Here is a 19,825-nt window from a genome sequence, read left to right as displayed (position 1 = left end):
CATAAATGATTCCGGTCGATGAGAGTACATAGAATTCAAAACTGCTCTGAGAACATTTTTATATAGTTTAAAATTATAATTTATTGTGTGAAACTTATATAAATTATTTACTTTAATTGAAAATAATTGCAAAGATGCGTTCTTTATTATACTATTTTTAAGAAATTAATTTTTTTATTTGAATTATTTTACAAAGTAGAGTAGTAAATGAATATATTTCACGATAAAAAAATACTTTATCTGAAAATCAAAGCTTATTAGATTTTTGCACCGATTTCTATCGCTCCGGGCAACGGGAACAAAATCGCAAAACAAATCATCTCGCCGTCAGTTTGCGCCAAACTTTTTCGGTGTCAATATTGTTTGTTTATCCCACCTTTTCGCTGCAAGCTAAAAAAAACGTCTTCAAAATGGTGATTATCGAAAAATATATAACTTAATTATTTGCAGACTCGTCGAATTCGAAATAACATTTTTCATAATAGAGACTGAGTTATTCAAGATCGATAAGCTTTATCAACCTCGAAATACACTCCACATGTTTGAAATTAAAAATTAGAATTAAAAAAATGAATATTACTCCTGTTTATTACAAAAATCTATTTTATAACGAGAAATAGGGAGACGCGATAACATACATTAATTAATTAAAATGGGTAGCGCGAGGTACTTTCGATCCACATTGGCCAAGGCGGCGTGCAGATGGGCAACGCCTGCTGGGAGCTTTATTGCTTGGAACACGGTATACAACCGGATGGTATGTTGCCACCGCAGACTTGTACGAACGACGAAGGTTTCCAGACCTTCTTCAGCGAGACGGGCGGCGGAAAATATGTGCCCAGGGCCGTTTTCCTCGATCTCGAGCCGACGGTGATAGGTAACTCGTAGAGAAAAAATATATAATCTTATATAAATATAATATAATATATTATATTAATATATTCTATATAATATAATATTAATATATTATATAATATATAATATTATATATTATATTATATAATTTAATATTATATTATATAATTTAATATTATATTAATATAGTATATAATATATAATATAATATTATATAATATAATATCATATAATATAATAGTATATAATATATAATATAATATTATATAAATATTATATAATGTCGAAACGATAAACGAAAGACGAAATAAATTTCGCCCAACTTACCGTCCATCCTCAGACGAGGTGCGCACGGGAACCTATCATCAGCTGTTCCACCCCGAACAGCTGATCTCCGGCAAGGAGGACGCCGCGAACAATTACGCCCGCGGTTTCTACACCCTCGGCAAGGAGATCATCGACCTCGTGTTAGATAGAATCCGCAAGATAGCCGACATGTGCGCCGGTCTGCAAGGCTTCCTCATCTTTCACGCGTTCGGCGGCGGAACCGGATCCGGTTTCGCGAGTCTGCTGATGGAACGACTGTCCCTGGATTACGGCAAGAAATCGAAGCTCGAATTTGCCATATATCCGTCGCCGCAGATCTCCACCGCTGTCGTGGAGCCGTACAACGCGATTCTGACGACCCACACCACTCTGGAAAATTCGGACTGCGCGTTTCTCGTGGACAACGAGGCGATCTATGACATTTGCCGACGTAATCTCGACATCGAACGGCCGACTTACACGAATCTGAACCGGCTGATCGGCCAGATCGTCTCCTCGATCACGGCGTCTCTGAGATTCGAGGGCGCTCTAAACATCGATCTTACCGAATTCCAAACGAATCTCGTGCCCTATCCCAGGATACACTTTCCCTTGACGACCTACGCGCCCATCGTGTCCATCGAAAAGGCTTATCACGAGCAGCTCACCGTGATGGAGCTCACTTCGGCCTGTTTCGAACCGGCCATGCAGATGGTCAAGTGTGATCCTCGAAGAGGAAAGTACATGGCCTGTTGTTTATTGTACAGAGGCGACGTGGTGCCGAAAGACGTCAACGCCTCGATCGCGATCATCAAGACCAAGAGGACGATACAGTTCGTCGACTGGTGTCCAACGGGTTTCAAGGTTCAATGTCTTTTCACAAATTCTTCGCGATATAGTCTAGGTTTTCGTAATCGAGTGATACTTTATTTATTTAATTGGGCAATAATTAGGTAGGAATCAATTATCAACCGCCGACTGTGGTACCAGGAGGTGATCTGGCGAAAGTGCAACGAGCCATGGCCATGTTGGCGAACACCACGGCGATCGCCGAAGCGTGGGGCAGATTGAACAGAAAATTCGATCTCATGTTCCACAAACGAGCTTTCGTTCATTGGTAAACTTTGCGCGGATTTTTATTTTTTATACAATTTAAATTAAACTCTTGGATTGTCACTCGCGAATTGTAGTCAAATATGCGTTATCAGGTACGTCGCCGAAAATATGGACTGAGAACGAATTTAACGAAGCTAGGGAAGACCTGGCCGCGCTGGAGAAAGATTACCACGAAGTCGCGGCGGATTCTCTAGACATCGGCGAAGAGGAGTCTTAATCGCTCCTTTGAAAAGACTTGCATGCATTTTGGTGGGATAAATGAACCCTTTTTTTTTTTACTCGAGTGTACCGTTTTTATAGGATTTTTACAATTTTTTTGTATCGTCCCTTATATTTTAGATATCATTTTTATTTTAGACATGAATGTTTATGCGCGTCTTTGTGATATAATAAAAAAGTTGCACCATTCATAGTCTGCGATTTCTTAAGAAACTTGGATTAAAGGAACTTCTCGGGAGATTTTCGGGAGGGAGAATATAATTAACGAAAAACAGCACTCGTAGATATTATAGGCTTTTATTGTATAGAACAGCACGCGGCTGCGCGAATTATATTACATATGTATAAATTTCCGTCGGCATCTTTACATCACGGTCGGAGAAACTCTCGCATCGCGCACGTAAAACTTTTGCTTTCTGTTTTCTTCGAGTGTCTGTAAATGCGGTGTAAAAATCGGTTTCGGTTATTTGTGCATTGTTACGCTGATACGTGAGAAACTTAGGATAGATATTGCAAAGAAGACGAAAGGAAAAAAAAAATATACTCTCTTGCGGAAAGAGCACAACTAACCGTTGCGAATATAATAGTCGAATTAAAAAGTCGTTAGTCGTATAATTACGATGATAATAATAAATGTGTGTTTTGCGCAAATGATCGAGGCGCGGCCAAGCTGACGACAGAATAACACACGACAACTAATCACGCTGATCACAACGATAACGATGATAGGATTAATCATAAACATTCGTCGTAATTATTATCAAGCATTACTCTCTCTCTTACGCTATCTCCCTCTCTTTTTCGCTCTATCGTCGGCAAGGTTTTTTTCTGTTCTTATCTCGTCGTATCATATCAATAGAATAATAATAATCTATTGTTATATATATTTTTTTTTAATAAAATCTCGAACGCGCCATTCACTGGCAGACGCGCGTGATAATTTGCATCTTCTCCTCCTTCGTATCTATAAAATTTCTCGGTCTCTCTCGCTCACTGTATTCTACCTATCTCCCTCTTTCGTTTTCTTAAAAGGAAAAAGGGGGAAACGCTTTTCTTTTCATCAGTACTTTTTGGATTGGCAGACTGAATCTGCCGCTCGCTGGACTAGAGATTTTCACTACCGCTTTATTGCGCATCCGTTATTATAGTCGAAAGGAGGGATACTCCTCCTTCTCGTTAAAAATTAATTCCTTAAAAGGGCCAGACGCTTCGTTTTTTTTTTCTTTTTTTTTCTCTCCCCTCTAGAAAATCGTTTCTTCCGTTTTCTCTCGACTGTGGAAAATTCGTCTTCCTCATTCTCTTTCTTTTTCTCTCTCGGGTAGACGAATCGCAAAATAAAATACGGACGATTCTTTACGTGGACAACCTCGTTTCGTTCATCATAACGGATCAAACGCTGTGCGTTTACGAAGTTTACGTTCAGAGGCGAACTTTGCCTAGGGCAATCTCTTCTCGAGATGAGAAACTTTTTACAAACACGCGATTAACAAAACACCGAACGCACAAAACATTGCCTCGAAAATTGAGCAGAAGGCTGTTCTCATCCGAAGGCTCGATACAAATCACTAAAACGCAAAAATGAAGGAAGTCTAGCGACGGAGTTTGAAACAAATTTAAATCTTCAGTCGCTTCAAATTCCGTCGAAGAGTCATCCAAAACGAGGTCGCATGAAAACTCGCAACAATTACATATGTATGTAGCTTCAAGACTAAAATGCTTTTATAAAAAAGTTACTGGTCGTAGGATCTGATTGTCAAACATCTTTAATCAAACGCATCGACGTAATATTTGTGTCACAATCTATCTATATAAAGTTTTAACGTTGCCGCAAAACAGAGATTAAATTAGATCGAACTGTCGTTCTCTCGGGGCTGCTTGCACGCGAGTTAGATGTCGCGAAGGGCGGAAAACGCTTAGGATCTTTGGTAAAGTCCCGCTTAAAATATTAGCGGCGATCATAAACGTTCAAGCGTTTTATCGTTGAAGGCGGAAATGATCGGAACAAACTAAACTGCTTCGTATGCCTGAGCCCATCACGTTCTCGTGACTTACGATACGGGACGACAAGATCTGTCGGATCGTCCTCGAGGACGGCGGAATGCGCGAATAAGCTTTCCAAATGCCCTAGGCGTCATAGTTTGATCAAGTTCGCGGCTATCAAGTAAATCACCCGGTCCATTAAATAATAATGCTACGAGATAGTGACTATGTTAACTCACCAATCATATTATAATCGGCAAATCGTAAAAGTAATAGCTATTGTGGCAAAACAAAGCTGCTCGCAAGTAATTAAAGACAATTATACAATGCTCGAATAACTAATAATATAATTGATAGTAACGATAAGTATTAATATTAATAATAAAAATAATATATATAGTAATATAATAATAATAATAATAATAATTATAATAAAATAATAATTAAAGGTTGGAAGAGTAGTATGATAGTATAGTAATAGTAATAGTGGATAGTAGTAGTAATAGTTGAGAGCGGTAGTAATAATTGTGGTAATTGTAGTGACGATTATGTCGCTTGTGAAAATATCTAGGATCGATCTGTCTCTTTGATGACGTAATCGCACTCATTCACGCGTTTCACGCTCACTCACAGACTGGCAGACAGCATATCGATATACAAGCAAACTCGATCAACTACAGCGATTTGTCACTCATTCTCTCTTTCTCTCTCTCTCTCTCTCTCAGTTATTCGAATCCGCGGCGATTCATCTCCCTTGTTCTCGCTTGATCAGCAGTAACGGTGGCAGTGATCGCGTTTTCGAAAGCACCGCTGCTTTCTTTGTGCACGATGCGATGGTCCACCTATTGACATGTTAATTGACAGCGACGCGACCTCGCGGGCGCCTCGAGAACTGCTTAATTTTAATAAGCATAATCTTCGGATTGGCACGATCCTCAAGTAATTTCGACGCGAGACGTACGTCTTAACAAATGATCGTTGCTTTCTCGATATACTTTAAGCACTCTTCCGTTAAGAAAAAAGATAGACAATGGCAGTGTGAAAACGGCGACTTTCGCTTCGATTCGTTTATTCGTTCTGGTAATCGCGAGAGGACACGGGCGAGAAGCGCGACGGGGATGAAGCGAGACGGATTCGACGCGGAAGGAAACCAAGACGACGGAAGCACGGTGACGGACGCGGCGGCGACGATAACGATGGTGAAAACATCCGGGTGAGCATCCGCGATCTCTCTCTCCCTCTCACGCTCTCTCAATTCGGAATCGTTCAGGAGCGGTAGATGCGGATGACGTCAGCGGATCGGCGCTCGGCAGAGCGGACAGTGGCCGCCGCCTTTGCCGCGCCACTGCTGAATCGCGCAGGTGTAGCACATACACATGTGGCCGCACATGTAGAGAACACTGTCGATGCTACGCTCGTAGCAGATGGAGCACTCGCTGGGCTGGCCGGAGAGCGTCGGCTGCAGACCTTCGCTCCACTGCTGCAGATGAGACGACGTTGCGTGCGACGAATGCGTCAGAGTGCCCTCCAGGCTCTGGTAGGTCACCGGGTCGACGTACGTGGACGAGCCGGTGCTGGCCATGGTGCCGGTCAACGGAGGCGAGGACTGTCTCGAGGAACCGGGATGCGGTACCGGCGCGGGCGCGGCCGCGGAAAGATGCACCGGCTGTGGCGGTGGATTCCTGTGCGTTGCGGACGCGTAAATCGGTTGTGGCGTAGGTGGTGGCGGAGTCGGGTAACCAGCCTGCGGCGGCAGGTTCACGACCAGCACGGTGCCGCCACCTACCGCCGGCTTGAACTGCACCATCTCGGAGAATCTCGAGAGTTCCGTGGCGGCGTTGCTGTGGTTCGAGTGTTGCTGTTGCTGCTGCTGTTGCTGTTGAACGATGTTGGCCGGCGAAGGATTGCTCTGACGCTGTCGGGGTGGTGAGGTCGGTCTGCTGGCGAGCATTCGGACACGTTGAGTGCTCCCGTAAGCGTCCACGAAGGCCCACAGCTGAAGACTCTGATCGACGTGCATGACGACGTTGGGCGGGCCGCCGTTCTTGCTCATCTGCACCTCGCCGTAATGCGTGACCGTGAAGGCGATCTCGTCACCGGGTTGCGGACTCGACGCCACGTCCTTGGAGACCACCCAGTACTCGGGACGATCCAGCAGCAGGTCGCTGTCGTCCGGCAGGTCCTCCGCCGTAAGTCGCGCCGGGTCGCACGAGGTCAGGCCCAGAGCTAAAGCACCAACGTACATCGGCTCCGTCGAGAGGATCTGCACGACCAGTCGCTCGCCCAGAAGCAACGGTCGACCCGTGAACGCGTAGCCGTGACAGAATTCCGTGTCGGTGCGCGTCGCCACGCACTGCTGATTGCTGAAGCGGATGTTCCTGCCTCGAGTTCTGCGGAAAAACAAAACCAGGAAGCGGTTAGCCTCGGCGGCGCTCGGCTTGACACTAATGACGGGGGCGTCTTGGGAAACCGTGAAAAGCGGATGGCGAATTAGTTCTGTTTGGCTGACCGGTACGGCGAACCGTCGGCTTTCGCGCCTTCTATCGTAGACTGATGACTTTGAACATTTGCATGTTTCTATCAGCGATTTTGCGAAAGGAGTAAAAAGCGCTATTATACAATTCAACCGGACGACTTGAAAACATAATCGCGTGGCATTTTAAAATGGACAAGTTGCATCCGAAATAAATTTCCTCGATCGCGTGACTCGAGGCTGAATTGGTTCGAGAGGTAGACGAACTTAAGGCTACCGAGTGCAAGAACCTTTTCCACGTTAGCGTCACGTTAGCTTACGTCGGGCAGACCTAGATGATGCGGATGAGAGGCGCGTAATAGATGACCTAGGTACGATCGATACTCACGAGTGGAAGGGCAAAGGAGTGAAGATGACGCCGGGAGGTTGAAACCTGAGTCCGGGTAGCTCGACGTCAGGCTCGTGATGAATCGACATGTTCTGCATAGACGGCACGATTATCCTTTCGACGTCTCTACCGGCGTTGCTGGCGTCGTCCATGGCCGAGTGCCTGCTGTGCTGCGCATTGTCCTCGTTGCTGTGCTCGGCGCCCCTGCGGATGTTGTTGAAGTGCTGGCGATTCGGGTCGACGAACTCGATCGCCGTGCTGTTGCCGTAAACGTCGATGATCGCCCAAAGCGGACCCCGGGTCTCGACACCGCTGAAGAAGAGGCCCTTCTCCTCGCCGTTCACGCCAAAGTGCACGTCGCCGGCTGACGTCACGTAGTAGAAGAGCACCGTGTCCCGCTCGGCGAACCGCTCGGCGAGAGCCTTAGCCCAGTAACCGGGCTTGTTCGTCAAATCTGGACACGCGTACCTCGGCAGACCGCTCCGTAGGTTGATCGGGTCGTTGCTGGTGAAGCCGAAGCGGATCACGCCGCTCCAATTGTCGGAGATCTCCAGAAACTTCACGCAGACCTGCGTTGTTCCACAAAAAGGCAAACATGTAGCTTAATTGTGCGTAAACGAGTAGACCAAATTGGGAAAATTTTGCAGTACAAAATCAAAATAGTCATGAAACTTGATGTAGACATAGTATGAGGTGAAATATGAACTTGCGTGACGATTAGTTTTGTACCGTAAAATTTTCTCAATTTGGTATACTCCTTTAGAGAGAGAGAGAAAGAGAGCAGGAAAGGAGGTGACGAAATTACGGGGACCAGAACGATCGAGCGATCCTAAAATGGAATTTTGTCCGAGGAGGCATCCTCGGAATTGATTGTTTCGAATGACGTTCCACATTATAATAATTTTACATCTCGCCCGCGCCCGATTAGCTCCAATCCGTCGTAACCGAAACCGAAAATACACCTAACGCGTCGCCCACACGCTCTATTAGCGACCGGTCATCGTATATTTATTCGAGGGTCCACGGAACGTCGGTCCACCGTTTAGCCCGACTATACTAATCACACTCGTGTTATCTAACGCTACAAATAACAGATACACTAATAATAACTCAAGATAAGAGAGTTCGTAACTTTAAAGTGGAACGATATGCAAAAGAACGATTCGCGGGATAAAAACGATCCCTTCTCCCTCTTATAATTGCGGGCAATAGTCCGTTCTAATAATATTGGAGAAATATGCGATCGGTGGAGCGGAACGAGATAGTGGCTCGGTTTCCCACAATTAGCGATTCAGTTACGGCTTTAAGAGACAAACTCACCTTCTCGCCCACTCGCACAGGTCTGGCGCTAAAGGTGACACCCTTGCAAAAGCTCTCGTGCCTCCGGGCGATCGTGCCGCCATTGCACAGCCTGATGTTGTCACCGTGGACGTGGTGAAACGTCAACGGAGGCAGGTTGTTGGTACCCGCGCTCGAGGATCTGGGCGCTGCAACAGAAAGCGTCGATCATTAAATAACGGTACTTCATATTCGCAAGATATTCATAGGAGATTGTAGGCATCTATTATTGTCGGCGGATCTATCCAAGTGCGTGTATGTATATATACACTTGGAGTTTCAATTTACTCGTTTCGCAAGTGCGTTGTTTCATAATTTGTACAACCCGACTAACGTCGCTGGAATGTGACTGCGCGTATATATGCATATATAATATTGATCTAACGAAGGCCACGCGATAGCGCGATCTTGAAGATCCTTTTCCCGGATGTTCTTGAAAAACTTGAGGAACTTGTCAAAGAGTTGTATATACTCTCGCGCGTTCGACAAGGAATTGTTTACGTAGGCGTCGTCGCGAACCGACTTGATTTCTCTTTTTCGCGAGGGAATCAAAGTAACGTCGCCGCAAGAAATGGGCCATCGACCGCGTTCTAACGTCCTCTCTCTCTCTCTCTCTGGTCGGGAAATTCACTCGAGGCGGATAAGCACTTCGCGGATGAGGAACAAAGGAGAGTTCTGCTCCAACAACGCGGAGGAGAAAAAAAGAGGGAGCGAGAGAGAGATTCGAGCGGGGAAACTCTCTGATACAAAAGCGCACCTCTTGGGGCAGCTCGAGCGTTTCCACTTCGATATTTCATAATAATGCTGGCTCGCCGATCCGGAATGCGGGGATACACTCCGTGTATAATATCTTCAGGCGAAGACGAACGCGTTTGCGAGTTGGTGCATCGAGGTACCAAGGTACATGAAGGGAGAATCTCCTCGAGAGAGATATATAATCAGCTGTTTTTAACATTCACCCGCGGAACTGTGTACACACGGACAGAATTTGCTCTTAGAATTTACCCTGACAATCATTATGATAATCGTAAGGCAATTTGGTATATTGGAATAATTTTTTAAAAGTTTCTCTCATTAATATTTATATCGCAATAAAAAAAATATTATTATATATATATGTAATAAAATTAATTGAACATCACATTTTATATCTTATTGTGGCACACTGAAACAAAATTTATTGAATTTGAATAGAGAATGTTTTTATATAAGAAAATCTTTTTGAAAACAGATCAATATTTATTAATTTAATCATTGTTTTTCATTAATATTTTTATTGTAGTAAATATTAATCAGTCTTATGAAATTCTTCCAATACCATATGATTACCATGATTTTCCGGGAAAATTCTCTCTGCGTAAATAATTAGACCACCATATCGTCGATTTTCATCGCGCACTTTAATACATCACTCCTGAACCACGATAATTATTTATTAACAATTAAATAAATACATGCAAATTTTGAAGGAAGAAGAAAGAACTATTTCTAACGCGAAAGACGTCGGTGCGCGAAATAGTTGGCGAGTCTTTGTGTCGATTTGAAAGTAAATCGGGAGTGCCGCGTCGATTCGACCGGCGCCTGCGAGAGTCTCGTTCTTACTGACGACTATCGATATGCCGAGGCGCGTAGCCGATTATTGTATGCGCGCCGGAAACCGCACGTTTCGTACCGGAAGCGGCCCGCGCGGGAAACGTCAAGTACGCCGATCCGCTTTCTCCGCAAAACGGATGCGACCCGAAAAACTGGCGTTATAACAATGCACAGGGCGAGAGGAAGGTGTCGATTTACACCTTGATGACTCTGATCATCGACACTTTGCGTGCTTCCTTGCCGTATTTGTATACGACTGAAAGAATAACAAAAAAACGACGGTTCAACATACCCGTGGATCAGTAACACTATATAGTAATTTTAATCGCAACAAAGAAATATGTACGATGTATCCTGTCGGAAATTTTAAATTAGAAGAACAAAGATGAATACAAAAAAGATCGTAAAGAGCGAGGATTAATATTCTACCTGTAATTAAAAATTAAGCCTCTTGTTACGATCGTTTGTTCGTAAAGCGCGTGTTCAGCAAAGTATACATTACTACATCCTCATTCATTCGCGAAAGCAATTTCATTCAGTTCGTATTTAGACGTGTATTACAAAGTATTCGAAATCAACGAAAATACTAATCCTCGATGATTAATCGAAGTCGAGTACCGTCGAGATCGATGGAATAATAATCGCGACACGTACATACCTATAAATACCGGTAAAACATCGCGAGACCGTTCGATTTCTCACGCTCCCGCTCGAAGGCTCGCGTATTAGGAAACGCGCTAATTGTAATTTCTAATTTCCCCCTCGAGAAGGCGGTCGCGTTTTTTCCCTCCTTTCCACGCAAACGCGGAACCGTTACGCCGCGGTGCAACGCGATGCGAAAAGTATAAATGCGCCGATTTCCAGGATTTTACGCGACGACTTGTAAAAGTGTCGTATTTCGACGTCGAGGTCATACGACTTTTTTTTCGACTCGTGTCTCTTCCGCGGTATATTTTTCGACCAATCGTCCGATTAGGCACCATTGCGAAATCTTATGAAATTACCTGACTCGAGTTTTTTCGAGGAACTCGTGGTATTAATCTCTATATGTTTGCAAAGAGAGAGAGAGAGAGATTAATAACTATCCCTACATTTTTTTATTACGTCATTATGGAGATATCGGGATAAATCCAATGATAATAAATGTGTTATTCGGAAATGATATTAATATATTTACACAGCAATCTCTCTGCTGATTAATGATGTCACATATTAATTCTGAAAACAAGATATCAATTTTCTGAGATCTAATTATATAATATAATAAATAAATAAACAGGTACCTGTTCATTTTTATAAATAGCAAATTAATTTCTTCCTCGTATATCTTACAAAAGGAATAACAAAAGAATATATCGCGAAAGAATACACGTTCCTTATTGCTGTATCTTGAATTAAATTAATTAATCATTTAATTGAAGCAGATATCACTTAACACTGAACTTAATAATTGATTTGAAATAGAATAACTGTGATCTTGAAAACTTTCGATAAGGAAGAAATTATTTTATAATTAACGTGTAACAATAAAATATATTGTTAGTAATCATGCAGTAAAAATGCAGAATTAATCTTTTTTTTAGTATTACGAAAATTACGATGGCTGCAAGATTGCAATCGCATTCAGACTAAACAACATTGAACAACAGATTTCAAAGTCGCGACGGCTGAAACACGACCGTGATTTTCAAGTACACGGGAAAGAGCAGACGAAGCGCATCGCGCATCACCGAAAGTACATTCTCGCGGATTGTACGCGTCGTTGTTTAGCCACGATTAGTCACGCAAGACGTGATTCCTGAAGACGCATCTCGGTCGGTAGAGACGCCCGGCCAGATCCACCGTGGGAATGTTATGATGTATACCGTTGCATCTCTCGTCGGCGTTCTTGTTGGCCCCGACGGAGCAAACCATGACTCCATTTACCCCTCATGATCGGCCACTTATTCGCCACTGTCCGTATCTAGCACCGAGCCTGAAGAAGGCTCGAGGAAGGTCTCACGGAGACAGAGAGAGAAAGAGAACTGAACTCGATTGATTAGCAATAAATTTATTTTTATATTTTTTTATTATTATACTAATATTATTTATTTAATTTTTTATATCTTCGATGATGAATCTTTAGGCAAATTAAATTGCTGATAGAGCAATCAATCTAAATTTACCAAGAGTTATCGCGTTTTTTGCTATAATTTTTTTTTTAATTTTTACGCATTGTCATCGGTAGGTCATAGAAATCCAAAGACTTGACATAGACTATTCAGAGTCGGGGATTAAAATTGCGACCGCGATATGACGTATTGCCTGAACAGTTATGCGCGAACATCGGTAATCCGCTGAATAATCGCCGGCTCTCGGACGCCGATTCATCGTCGTGACCGTCATTAAACGCGACGCGTTCTTTTTCCCAGGACACGATCGATCGGCTCTCCACGCAAATCGCGCGGATAGTCAACGCGAAATCTCTCTCCTAGGTAGCAGTAATTGGTCTATGCCCGCGCCTATGCCTGCCATTCGCCGGTGCATCTCGTGGGAAACCCGTGACACACATTTGCGCGGAAGTGCACTCGTAGACTGCAACGCGTCTCTGATGAGCCGCCGCGATGCTGCGTCGTCGTCGTCGTCGCGTCTCTTCGGGACCGTGTTTAATTAAAATCTCGTTTCCAGCTCGACTACGGCTTCGCCGGGAGCGAAATAACAGATGTTGCGAGAGATGTAGCGCAAGAAAATTGGAAATAAAACGATGACACACCGAGTATCTTGCGGCCTTTCGCTTGTCATAGAGAAGACAAGACGCTTCATGGACTATTGTCTGTATAATTGTGTCAAATTGTAATTCTAGAGTTAGTGAAAAATTTGCGAGCCTTATTGCGAGGTTGAATCATTATTTTTTTATATTTTCCTTTTAAATATGTTAAGAGGATGCTGACTATGTCTGGTTTACCGGCTTCGAGTTCGAGGGCTTTTCTTTTTATTGGCTAGACAGACTGAAAATCCTTCTCCACAATTTAAGGACTGATAATAATGAACGGGGAGCGCTATAGTTTTGTATAAAAAGAATAAAAGTTGAAAAATTGCAGCTTTTTATCGATCTCTTGCATCAGCTCATAACAATATACTTACTTAATGCAAAAGTTCTGCAGTTTATTTGTGCACAAAATATGGCGCTCCTAACAAAGATGATATAAAATAATAACATATATTATCAGTACTTTTATTGTGGAGCATTTTTCAATCTGTATATTTAATAAAAAGTCAATTAAATGTGTCAACATAAATAACGCTATTTTACTTGAATAAGGTCCGTGACATTTGAGAAATGGTTTAATGCGCTCGCGACGTTATTGAAATAATTCCAATTGATTCGCGACTATTGTCGAAGTGAAAGTGATGCTTGGGAAATCAGACGTCTTTGCGAGAACATGCGATGTGAACGCGATGCACTTTGCATGATGTAAATAAACGAAGCCTTGACCGAGCTTCGTCCTCCCCCGCGGCTCATTGACTGCAATCATCGAATCTATTTTTGCATCGACTGCTATCAACCGCGTAGGAAAAAAAGATGGATATGCCCTCTAGCCTGATAAGCCGCCATAATCGATGCATCCTGGCGTGCAGCTTCGTTCAAGTTCGACGAACCGTGACGTAGAATAACTCGGGATCTTAATCGAATAAGTAACAGTAGGAAATAAACAAAGAGCGACTGTCTGAAAAAAATCTGCATACCAATATCTTCTTTCCATTAATTTACGACGTATTAAGGGGATCCTAACCGCCGTCCCGTTTTATTCTTTTTAAAATTTTTTTTCATTTCTAACATAAAATCGATAGGTTCGCGCTTTATTTCCATATATATATACTTCAATCGTGGAGAAGCATTTATTATTCCACTCAAGCAATAAAAAAAACCAAAAATGGTATTCTATCCATGAAACAGGACGGCGTTTAAATCCCCTCAAGCAAGTAAAAAATTTACCTACAACAATGAAAGGAAAGTTGGGAAAAAATGTTTATGCTATTAAAAAAAAAAAATGGCTAGGCTACTCGATGATGTTTCATCGAAAAAACAAGACAAGGGTTTAGGCTCCTCTTATATATGTTACGAATCGATCGATATCGAGGTAAGGTCAAGACGAAATCTCTCCGGCACGCGACCTTAGAATCGACGGAAATAAATCAAAAAAAAAAAAAGGAGACGAAGGTGAGACGCGCAACAGGCTGTAGTCGCGTGCGCCTACGTAAGAACGACTTTGAACGAGGGGTTACGGACCGCTCCGATAAGGCACTCGAGGTACTGTTAAGCAGCACGCCGTGGAAGTCGGTGGTAATTTTCTCCGCGCGCGCTTGTTCACTCGCACACTCGCAACACTATGCCCGACGCAGGCTAGGCCTCGTGTAGCAGGAGGGGCCTTGTTCCCACGCCCGGTGCCGTGATCTTTGCTGAGCTACCTAGAGTCTTAGGAGTCGAGATCTCCCACTCTCCATCTCTGCTGCTCCCTTTCTCCTAGGCAGAGTTTTCCTCTCTCTTTTTCTTTGTCTCTTTTTCTCCGTCGTTCTTTCGGTTCTTTCTCTGCCTTATCCACCATTATGCGCATTACATAAGGTGGCAATGTGCGAGTCTCCCGTCATGCTGAAATAATAATAACGCGTACAACAGCGCTCAAGGCAAGAACGATCGAGCGAGCAGAAGAGGAGAGAAGCCGAGGCAGGAGAGTACACGAAGAACGGCCGAGGTAGCTTTGAGGCGCGCGAGTTAGCGTAATTATGGAAAACATCTCGCGTGCACGTGATGCACCCGCGCGGGACAGGCGGTAAACAATCGGTATTAAGCTACTAACCGCACACGCGATTTGGAATGATAGAAGCGGAATGATGAGTAACGGAGGGTCGTCGAACTCTCTTTCTCTCCTTCGCGAGTCTTCTCCTAATCGCCTCGAGTTGCAACGCGAGAGATGAAGATTAAGATCGTGTAGATATCGCGATAGTGCTATATTCGCGCGATTAAACTGATGACACACAATGTGTTGTGCGGTAGGGTGATAGCAATCGTGTTGCGGAATCAGCGAGTTATTGGGGAATCTCTTAAGATTCCTTCATAATTATACGAGGAGTCCTTTCGGCGCCGCTGTCGTAATAAAACGACGAAGGAATGTATGTCTCTCGTAAACGAGCAACTCGAATTAGGCTCGTGCTATACGGACGGAATAGAGATCGAGCTTCGAGGAAAAAAACGTACACAGGTATGTTGTTGGGCGACGTTGTTGGATACAACTTGGATACCACGCTTGACGGAGGAAGATCTTTATCCGAGTTTTTTCTTCTATTTCTCTCGGCACATAGCCTTTGTTGACCATCTTTTTGACGACTTACGAGGACCTCTCTTCCCGGTACGATTAATTTTCGACTACTTATAGCTACTAATGGCAACGACCCAACAAAGCGTGATTCATTCCTCTGCTTCGGTTCGCTACGAAGAGAATTTTACAGAAGCGTCGTCGCGCATCGATGACATTTCAAAGATTCGCGATATCGAGCTGAGAAGACAAAGGTGCCGGTTTTCGTGGAAACGCAAAGCGATCCTCGAATATTTATAAGCTCCTTAAGCTACAAGTTTTTCGAGGGTGCACGCGAAACCCCAGGACGAACAAGTGTATATTCCCATCGCGGCGCTTTTACCGCGACCACCACGGCCCGTTGAGGAACAATCGGATTAACGAAGTTAAACGAGAGGGTGGCCACCCTTCGTTATCGTATATACCCCCCTCGAAGTTGAAGGATGGGGAATGCATCTGTCGCGTTTCGCACGTATAGGATCGCTACGACTTATTTGCGGGGGTGTATAGAAAACAGAAGAGACCAGCCCCTCGTTCTCTCCATATTTCGTTTCGTATATATACCCTTGTGGACACGGGATTAATGGTTTTAGCCACACTCTGTTTGTTCTGCGGGGGCTGAGCCGTCGCTTATTGATCTTTCGATCGGCAAATAATGATGCAACTTTTCGCGAAAGAAAGAAGAAAATCTCTAGACTCTTTTTATATATTTAACATATTTTATTTATACAATATAATTTGTTTAATATATTTAATATATTTTGTATTTTGTAGCCATTGCCTACGGCTGAGCCGCGTTCAAAGTCATTGCCCACGGCTTTAGCCGTGGGAAATATATTGCTCACGGCTTCAGCCGTGGACAATGACTTTGAACACGGCTATTCCCGCACCGTGACCAACTCGCCTTCGGCTCGTGCGTCCATCCCCCGCACTCGTGACCAATTGTCAACTTTCCGCACTTGACACACAATATACTATTGTAATTTCATTAATTATAATTAAAATATTCGTATTACGTATAACAATAATCTAGATCGAAGAATACGAAGGAGCTAAAAGAACGCTTGAAATGAATGAAAAATCATTGTATCCGATATACTCGGCAGTCGCAGTGATTGATTAGGAAGAGAGATTCAATTTAAATGCAACATGAATCTAGTATGGCACGGGAACTCTGGTTAATAAGCCAAGTACGATCGAGCGATCGAACTGCGCGCGGGATAACGTTGGTAATCACGATGGACGACGAAAGTAAAGAAACAAGTGCATTGGATAATTCAGGGTTACTGCTGCCGCTTCGTAGCGTGCTCGCGTTTAATTAGATACGGAAAATCCGCAGGAATATATGGTATCTCGCGCGCGATGCAATTGCGCTTAACGGTTTCAGGCGTATTCGCTCTTCTATCGTATACAAGGTGAAATTCCCCGAATAAAAACAACGACGAGGAGCCCCGTGGCTGTAGTTGAGGCTGCGATCATCGGTTGCGATATTTTACGCAAAGTTGAGAAATCAGGTTCCTCGCGCACCTCGTCCCTAATAAAACCCGACGAAAAAGAGTCGGAGAAATTCCGATTATATCATCGTATATATGTATATGTATACGTCGCAAAGTGTCCGCCACATCGCGATGACTCACGCGGGTCGCGTTAATGAAACGTCGACTTCCTTCTGCGACAAAGAAACGCGTGTCCCAGCTCGTCGTTAAACGGAGTTCGTGCTCTGTGCGCTAATTCCGAGTACAAACCGGCCGAGGAAACGTCCGTTCAAATGGAATAATAGAGTGGATACGCAATGGTTATAGAGATAACCGGTATTTACGTAAGCCTTTCAATAATGTCGAAGAATTCTGTCGTCATAAATTTATTTTATCAATTTTATCACAGTCACGAGATGGTCATTTCCGTCTGTAATAATATTTCAATGCTTTCTTTATTAATTTTCTGAATTTCGATATTAATACTGGATATTGTTCCACTATATTTCATTTAAATTAATTTAAATTAATTAAATTAATTAATTTAAATTGTTTCCAAAAAATTTATTTTTATTAAATTTTATAGATTTAATTAGTGCATAATTAAATATTTATCAGATACAAATATATAAATAAAAAATATATAAATTAAGTAAATCTAGGAGTGGAGATGTTTAACAATAGGATTGCGCGAGGTGTTTTGGTAGCGTGCAGCAGCAGCAGCTGATTCTTAGCGGGGGAGTTTAGGGAGGGAGATTGGAGTTAATAGAAGGGAAGATGCGAAGGAGAACGAATGCGTTTTTATACTCACCATGAACGTGTGCCGAGAGACGCAATCGTGCCATTCTGGTGGCCCTATTGACTGTCAACGGTCGTCTTGCCCGTTGACAAGACAAAGACATCTCGATCTTATTGTTAGAACAAGATAAAGACATCTTTCCAATTTTAGAAGATGACGACGAGAAAAAACACCAGTATTTTTTTTACACGAAGACAGGTAGAGAGAAATGGAAATTTTTCAAAATCTTTGAATTCACGAAATTATCGGGATATAAGAAAAGGAGCAGATCTGGCAAACTATTTCTCGAAGATAACTTCTTTTCCTCGTAATCAAATTTAGAATTAAAGAACAATAAATTAAAATATGCAAAAGACGCGACGCGCTATATTTTTTTCTCTCTTCCAAGATAAATTATCATTCGACTTGAACTGCAGAGAGATATAACAAAAACGAATTGATCGAATACAAGTTCGAGATTCGAGTAGTACTCACTAGATTGCAAACAGCTAGACGATCGATCGATTCTCATCGCTTCCGAGGGATCTTCAACACTATTTCAGATCCGACGAAGGGTGGAAGAGGGTGAAGGAAAGGCGCGTCGAAGGGTGGAAAGATGGCACGCGCGCGGTCACATTGTCTTCCGGATCTCTCACCCTCCCGATTTTCCGGATCGGAAGAAAAATGACGCGTAGGAAAAGAGAGAAGGACGAGAAAACTCTGGTGCGGATTTACAAGCGGGAGTTGTCGGGAAAAGGCGGGCAGCTTGAACCACGCCGCTACAACGACTGGCTTGCAGAAGCAAACTCCCCATCTGCTGTGTTGCTTGCTGCCCCAACCAACTCCCTACTGTCATTATGTGTGTTTGTATGCCGGCCCGTCGGTACACGCACACAAGCAAACCCGCTTAGGCAGCCGAGCATTCGAACCTTTCGAACGGAAAGACGAACATGTATCTGCAACATCTCAGCTTGCGGATACACTATGATAAGGCGTGGCCTTATCTGTCGATATTGACGAAAGGGAAAGATAAATCACGAGTTTCCTCTTGAGCGTGATATTGGATTTTTTTTTTTTTTATTCTAGATTACTAGCAAAATATACTTTTAATATATATTTTTCAATTAAATTGAAATTACGAATTATTCTCAATTCGCTCTGTCTCTCGTCTTCCCGCGCGATTAAAAATATTCATCAATTACCGAGAAATGACATAAAGCGTGACGCCACAGCCGGCCAATTAAAAATGAACTCCTCGGCGTTGAAGGCCATTAAGCATACTCGATACGCATCTCGCTCGGCCTGCGAAAATAATGAATGCGTATTTCTCGAGCATTAAAACGAGAGTTTTCGCGCGCGACCCTTAGCCGGCCAAGGAGGAACGCGCGCGCGCGCACTCGAATACGCGTCCCTGTATATATATATATATATATATGTCGCAGCTGCAGCTGCTCGCGAGAGCGGAACACACGGCTTTGGGGATGGCGATGCATGCCGTAGCAACGGTTGCGCACCACCTGGCCCGACGAAGCCAGCCAGCATCGGCATTGGCGTAGACCCTCTCGACCGAAAAGAACGAGTCTGAAATAAGGACGGAGGGGATGACACAAAAGGACCCTACAGCTTTTTGAATTCCGCCACCCTTCGCGCTTCCTGAAAACCGATCGATGATCCTGAGGAAGTACATAGAGCTGCTCGCTACGCTTCTGGATATTTTCTGTAGGTGTATATGTATTTTCGCCCAAGAGACGCCAGAAAAGCTGATGAATGGACGAAAGATTTATGCGTATCCCCCGAAAAGCGGAGTTTCATGCCCCGGCGATTTTCACGGGACATTAGCATACTTGATCGCTTATGCGGCGAGGTTTTACCTCGATCGGGGGTTGCTCGAAAACAGCGTGTCAAGTATTACAGGGTTGCGCGCCGTTGCGCAACATTAATCACCGGGTGGAATTATCATTTATTTGTTAC

The 19,825-nt window shown here is 43.5% G+C and overlaps 2 protein-coding genes across 2 annotated transcripts in view; one reads left to right on the top strand and one right to left on the bottom strand.

Annotated features, from left to right (window-relative positions):
* Positions 1 to 666: 666 nt before the first annotated feature.
* Positions 667 to 2,598, top strand: LOC114932813 (tubulin alpha-1 chain). Its single transcript, XM_029305218.2, is given in 5 exon segments — positions 667 to 877; positions 1,196 to 2,025; positions 2,115 to 2,278; positions 2,370 to 2,391; positions 2,393 to 2,598. Coding segments are annotated over 5 exon segments (1,293 nt in total). The 5' UTR covers positions 667 to 702; the 3' UTR covers positions 2,495 to 2,598.
* Positions 2,599 to 2,777: 179 nt separating this feature from the next.
* The window catches only part of neur (E3 ubiquitin-protein ligase neur), a 29,741-nt gene continuing 12,693 nt past the window's right edge, over positions 2,778 to 19,825 (bottom strand). The window contains 4 exon segments of the mRNA XM_029305157.2: positions 2,778 to 5,769; positions 5,771 to 6,866; positions 7,338 to 7,906; positions 8,658 to 8,824. Of these exon segments, the coding sequence (XP_029160990.1) occupies positions 5,743 to 5,769; positions 5,771 to 6,866; positions 7,338 to 7,906; positions 8,658 to 8,824 (1,859 nt within the window). The 3' untranslated portion in view covers positions 2,778 to 5,742.

This window comes from Nylanderia fulva, unplaced genomic scaffold (genome assembly GCF_048542155.1).
Source record: "Nylanderia fulva isolate GAGA-0341 unplaced genomic scaffold, ASM4854215v1 Scaffold23, whole genome shotgun sequence".
NCBI classification, from domain to species: Eukaryota; Metazoa; Arthropoda; class Insecta; order Hymenoptera; family Formicidae; genus Nylanderia; species Nylanderia fulva.
Note: the sequence above shows the minus strand (reverse complement) of the source record. Positions and strands in the feature narration are given on the sequence as shown.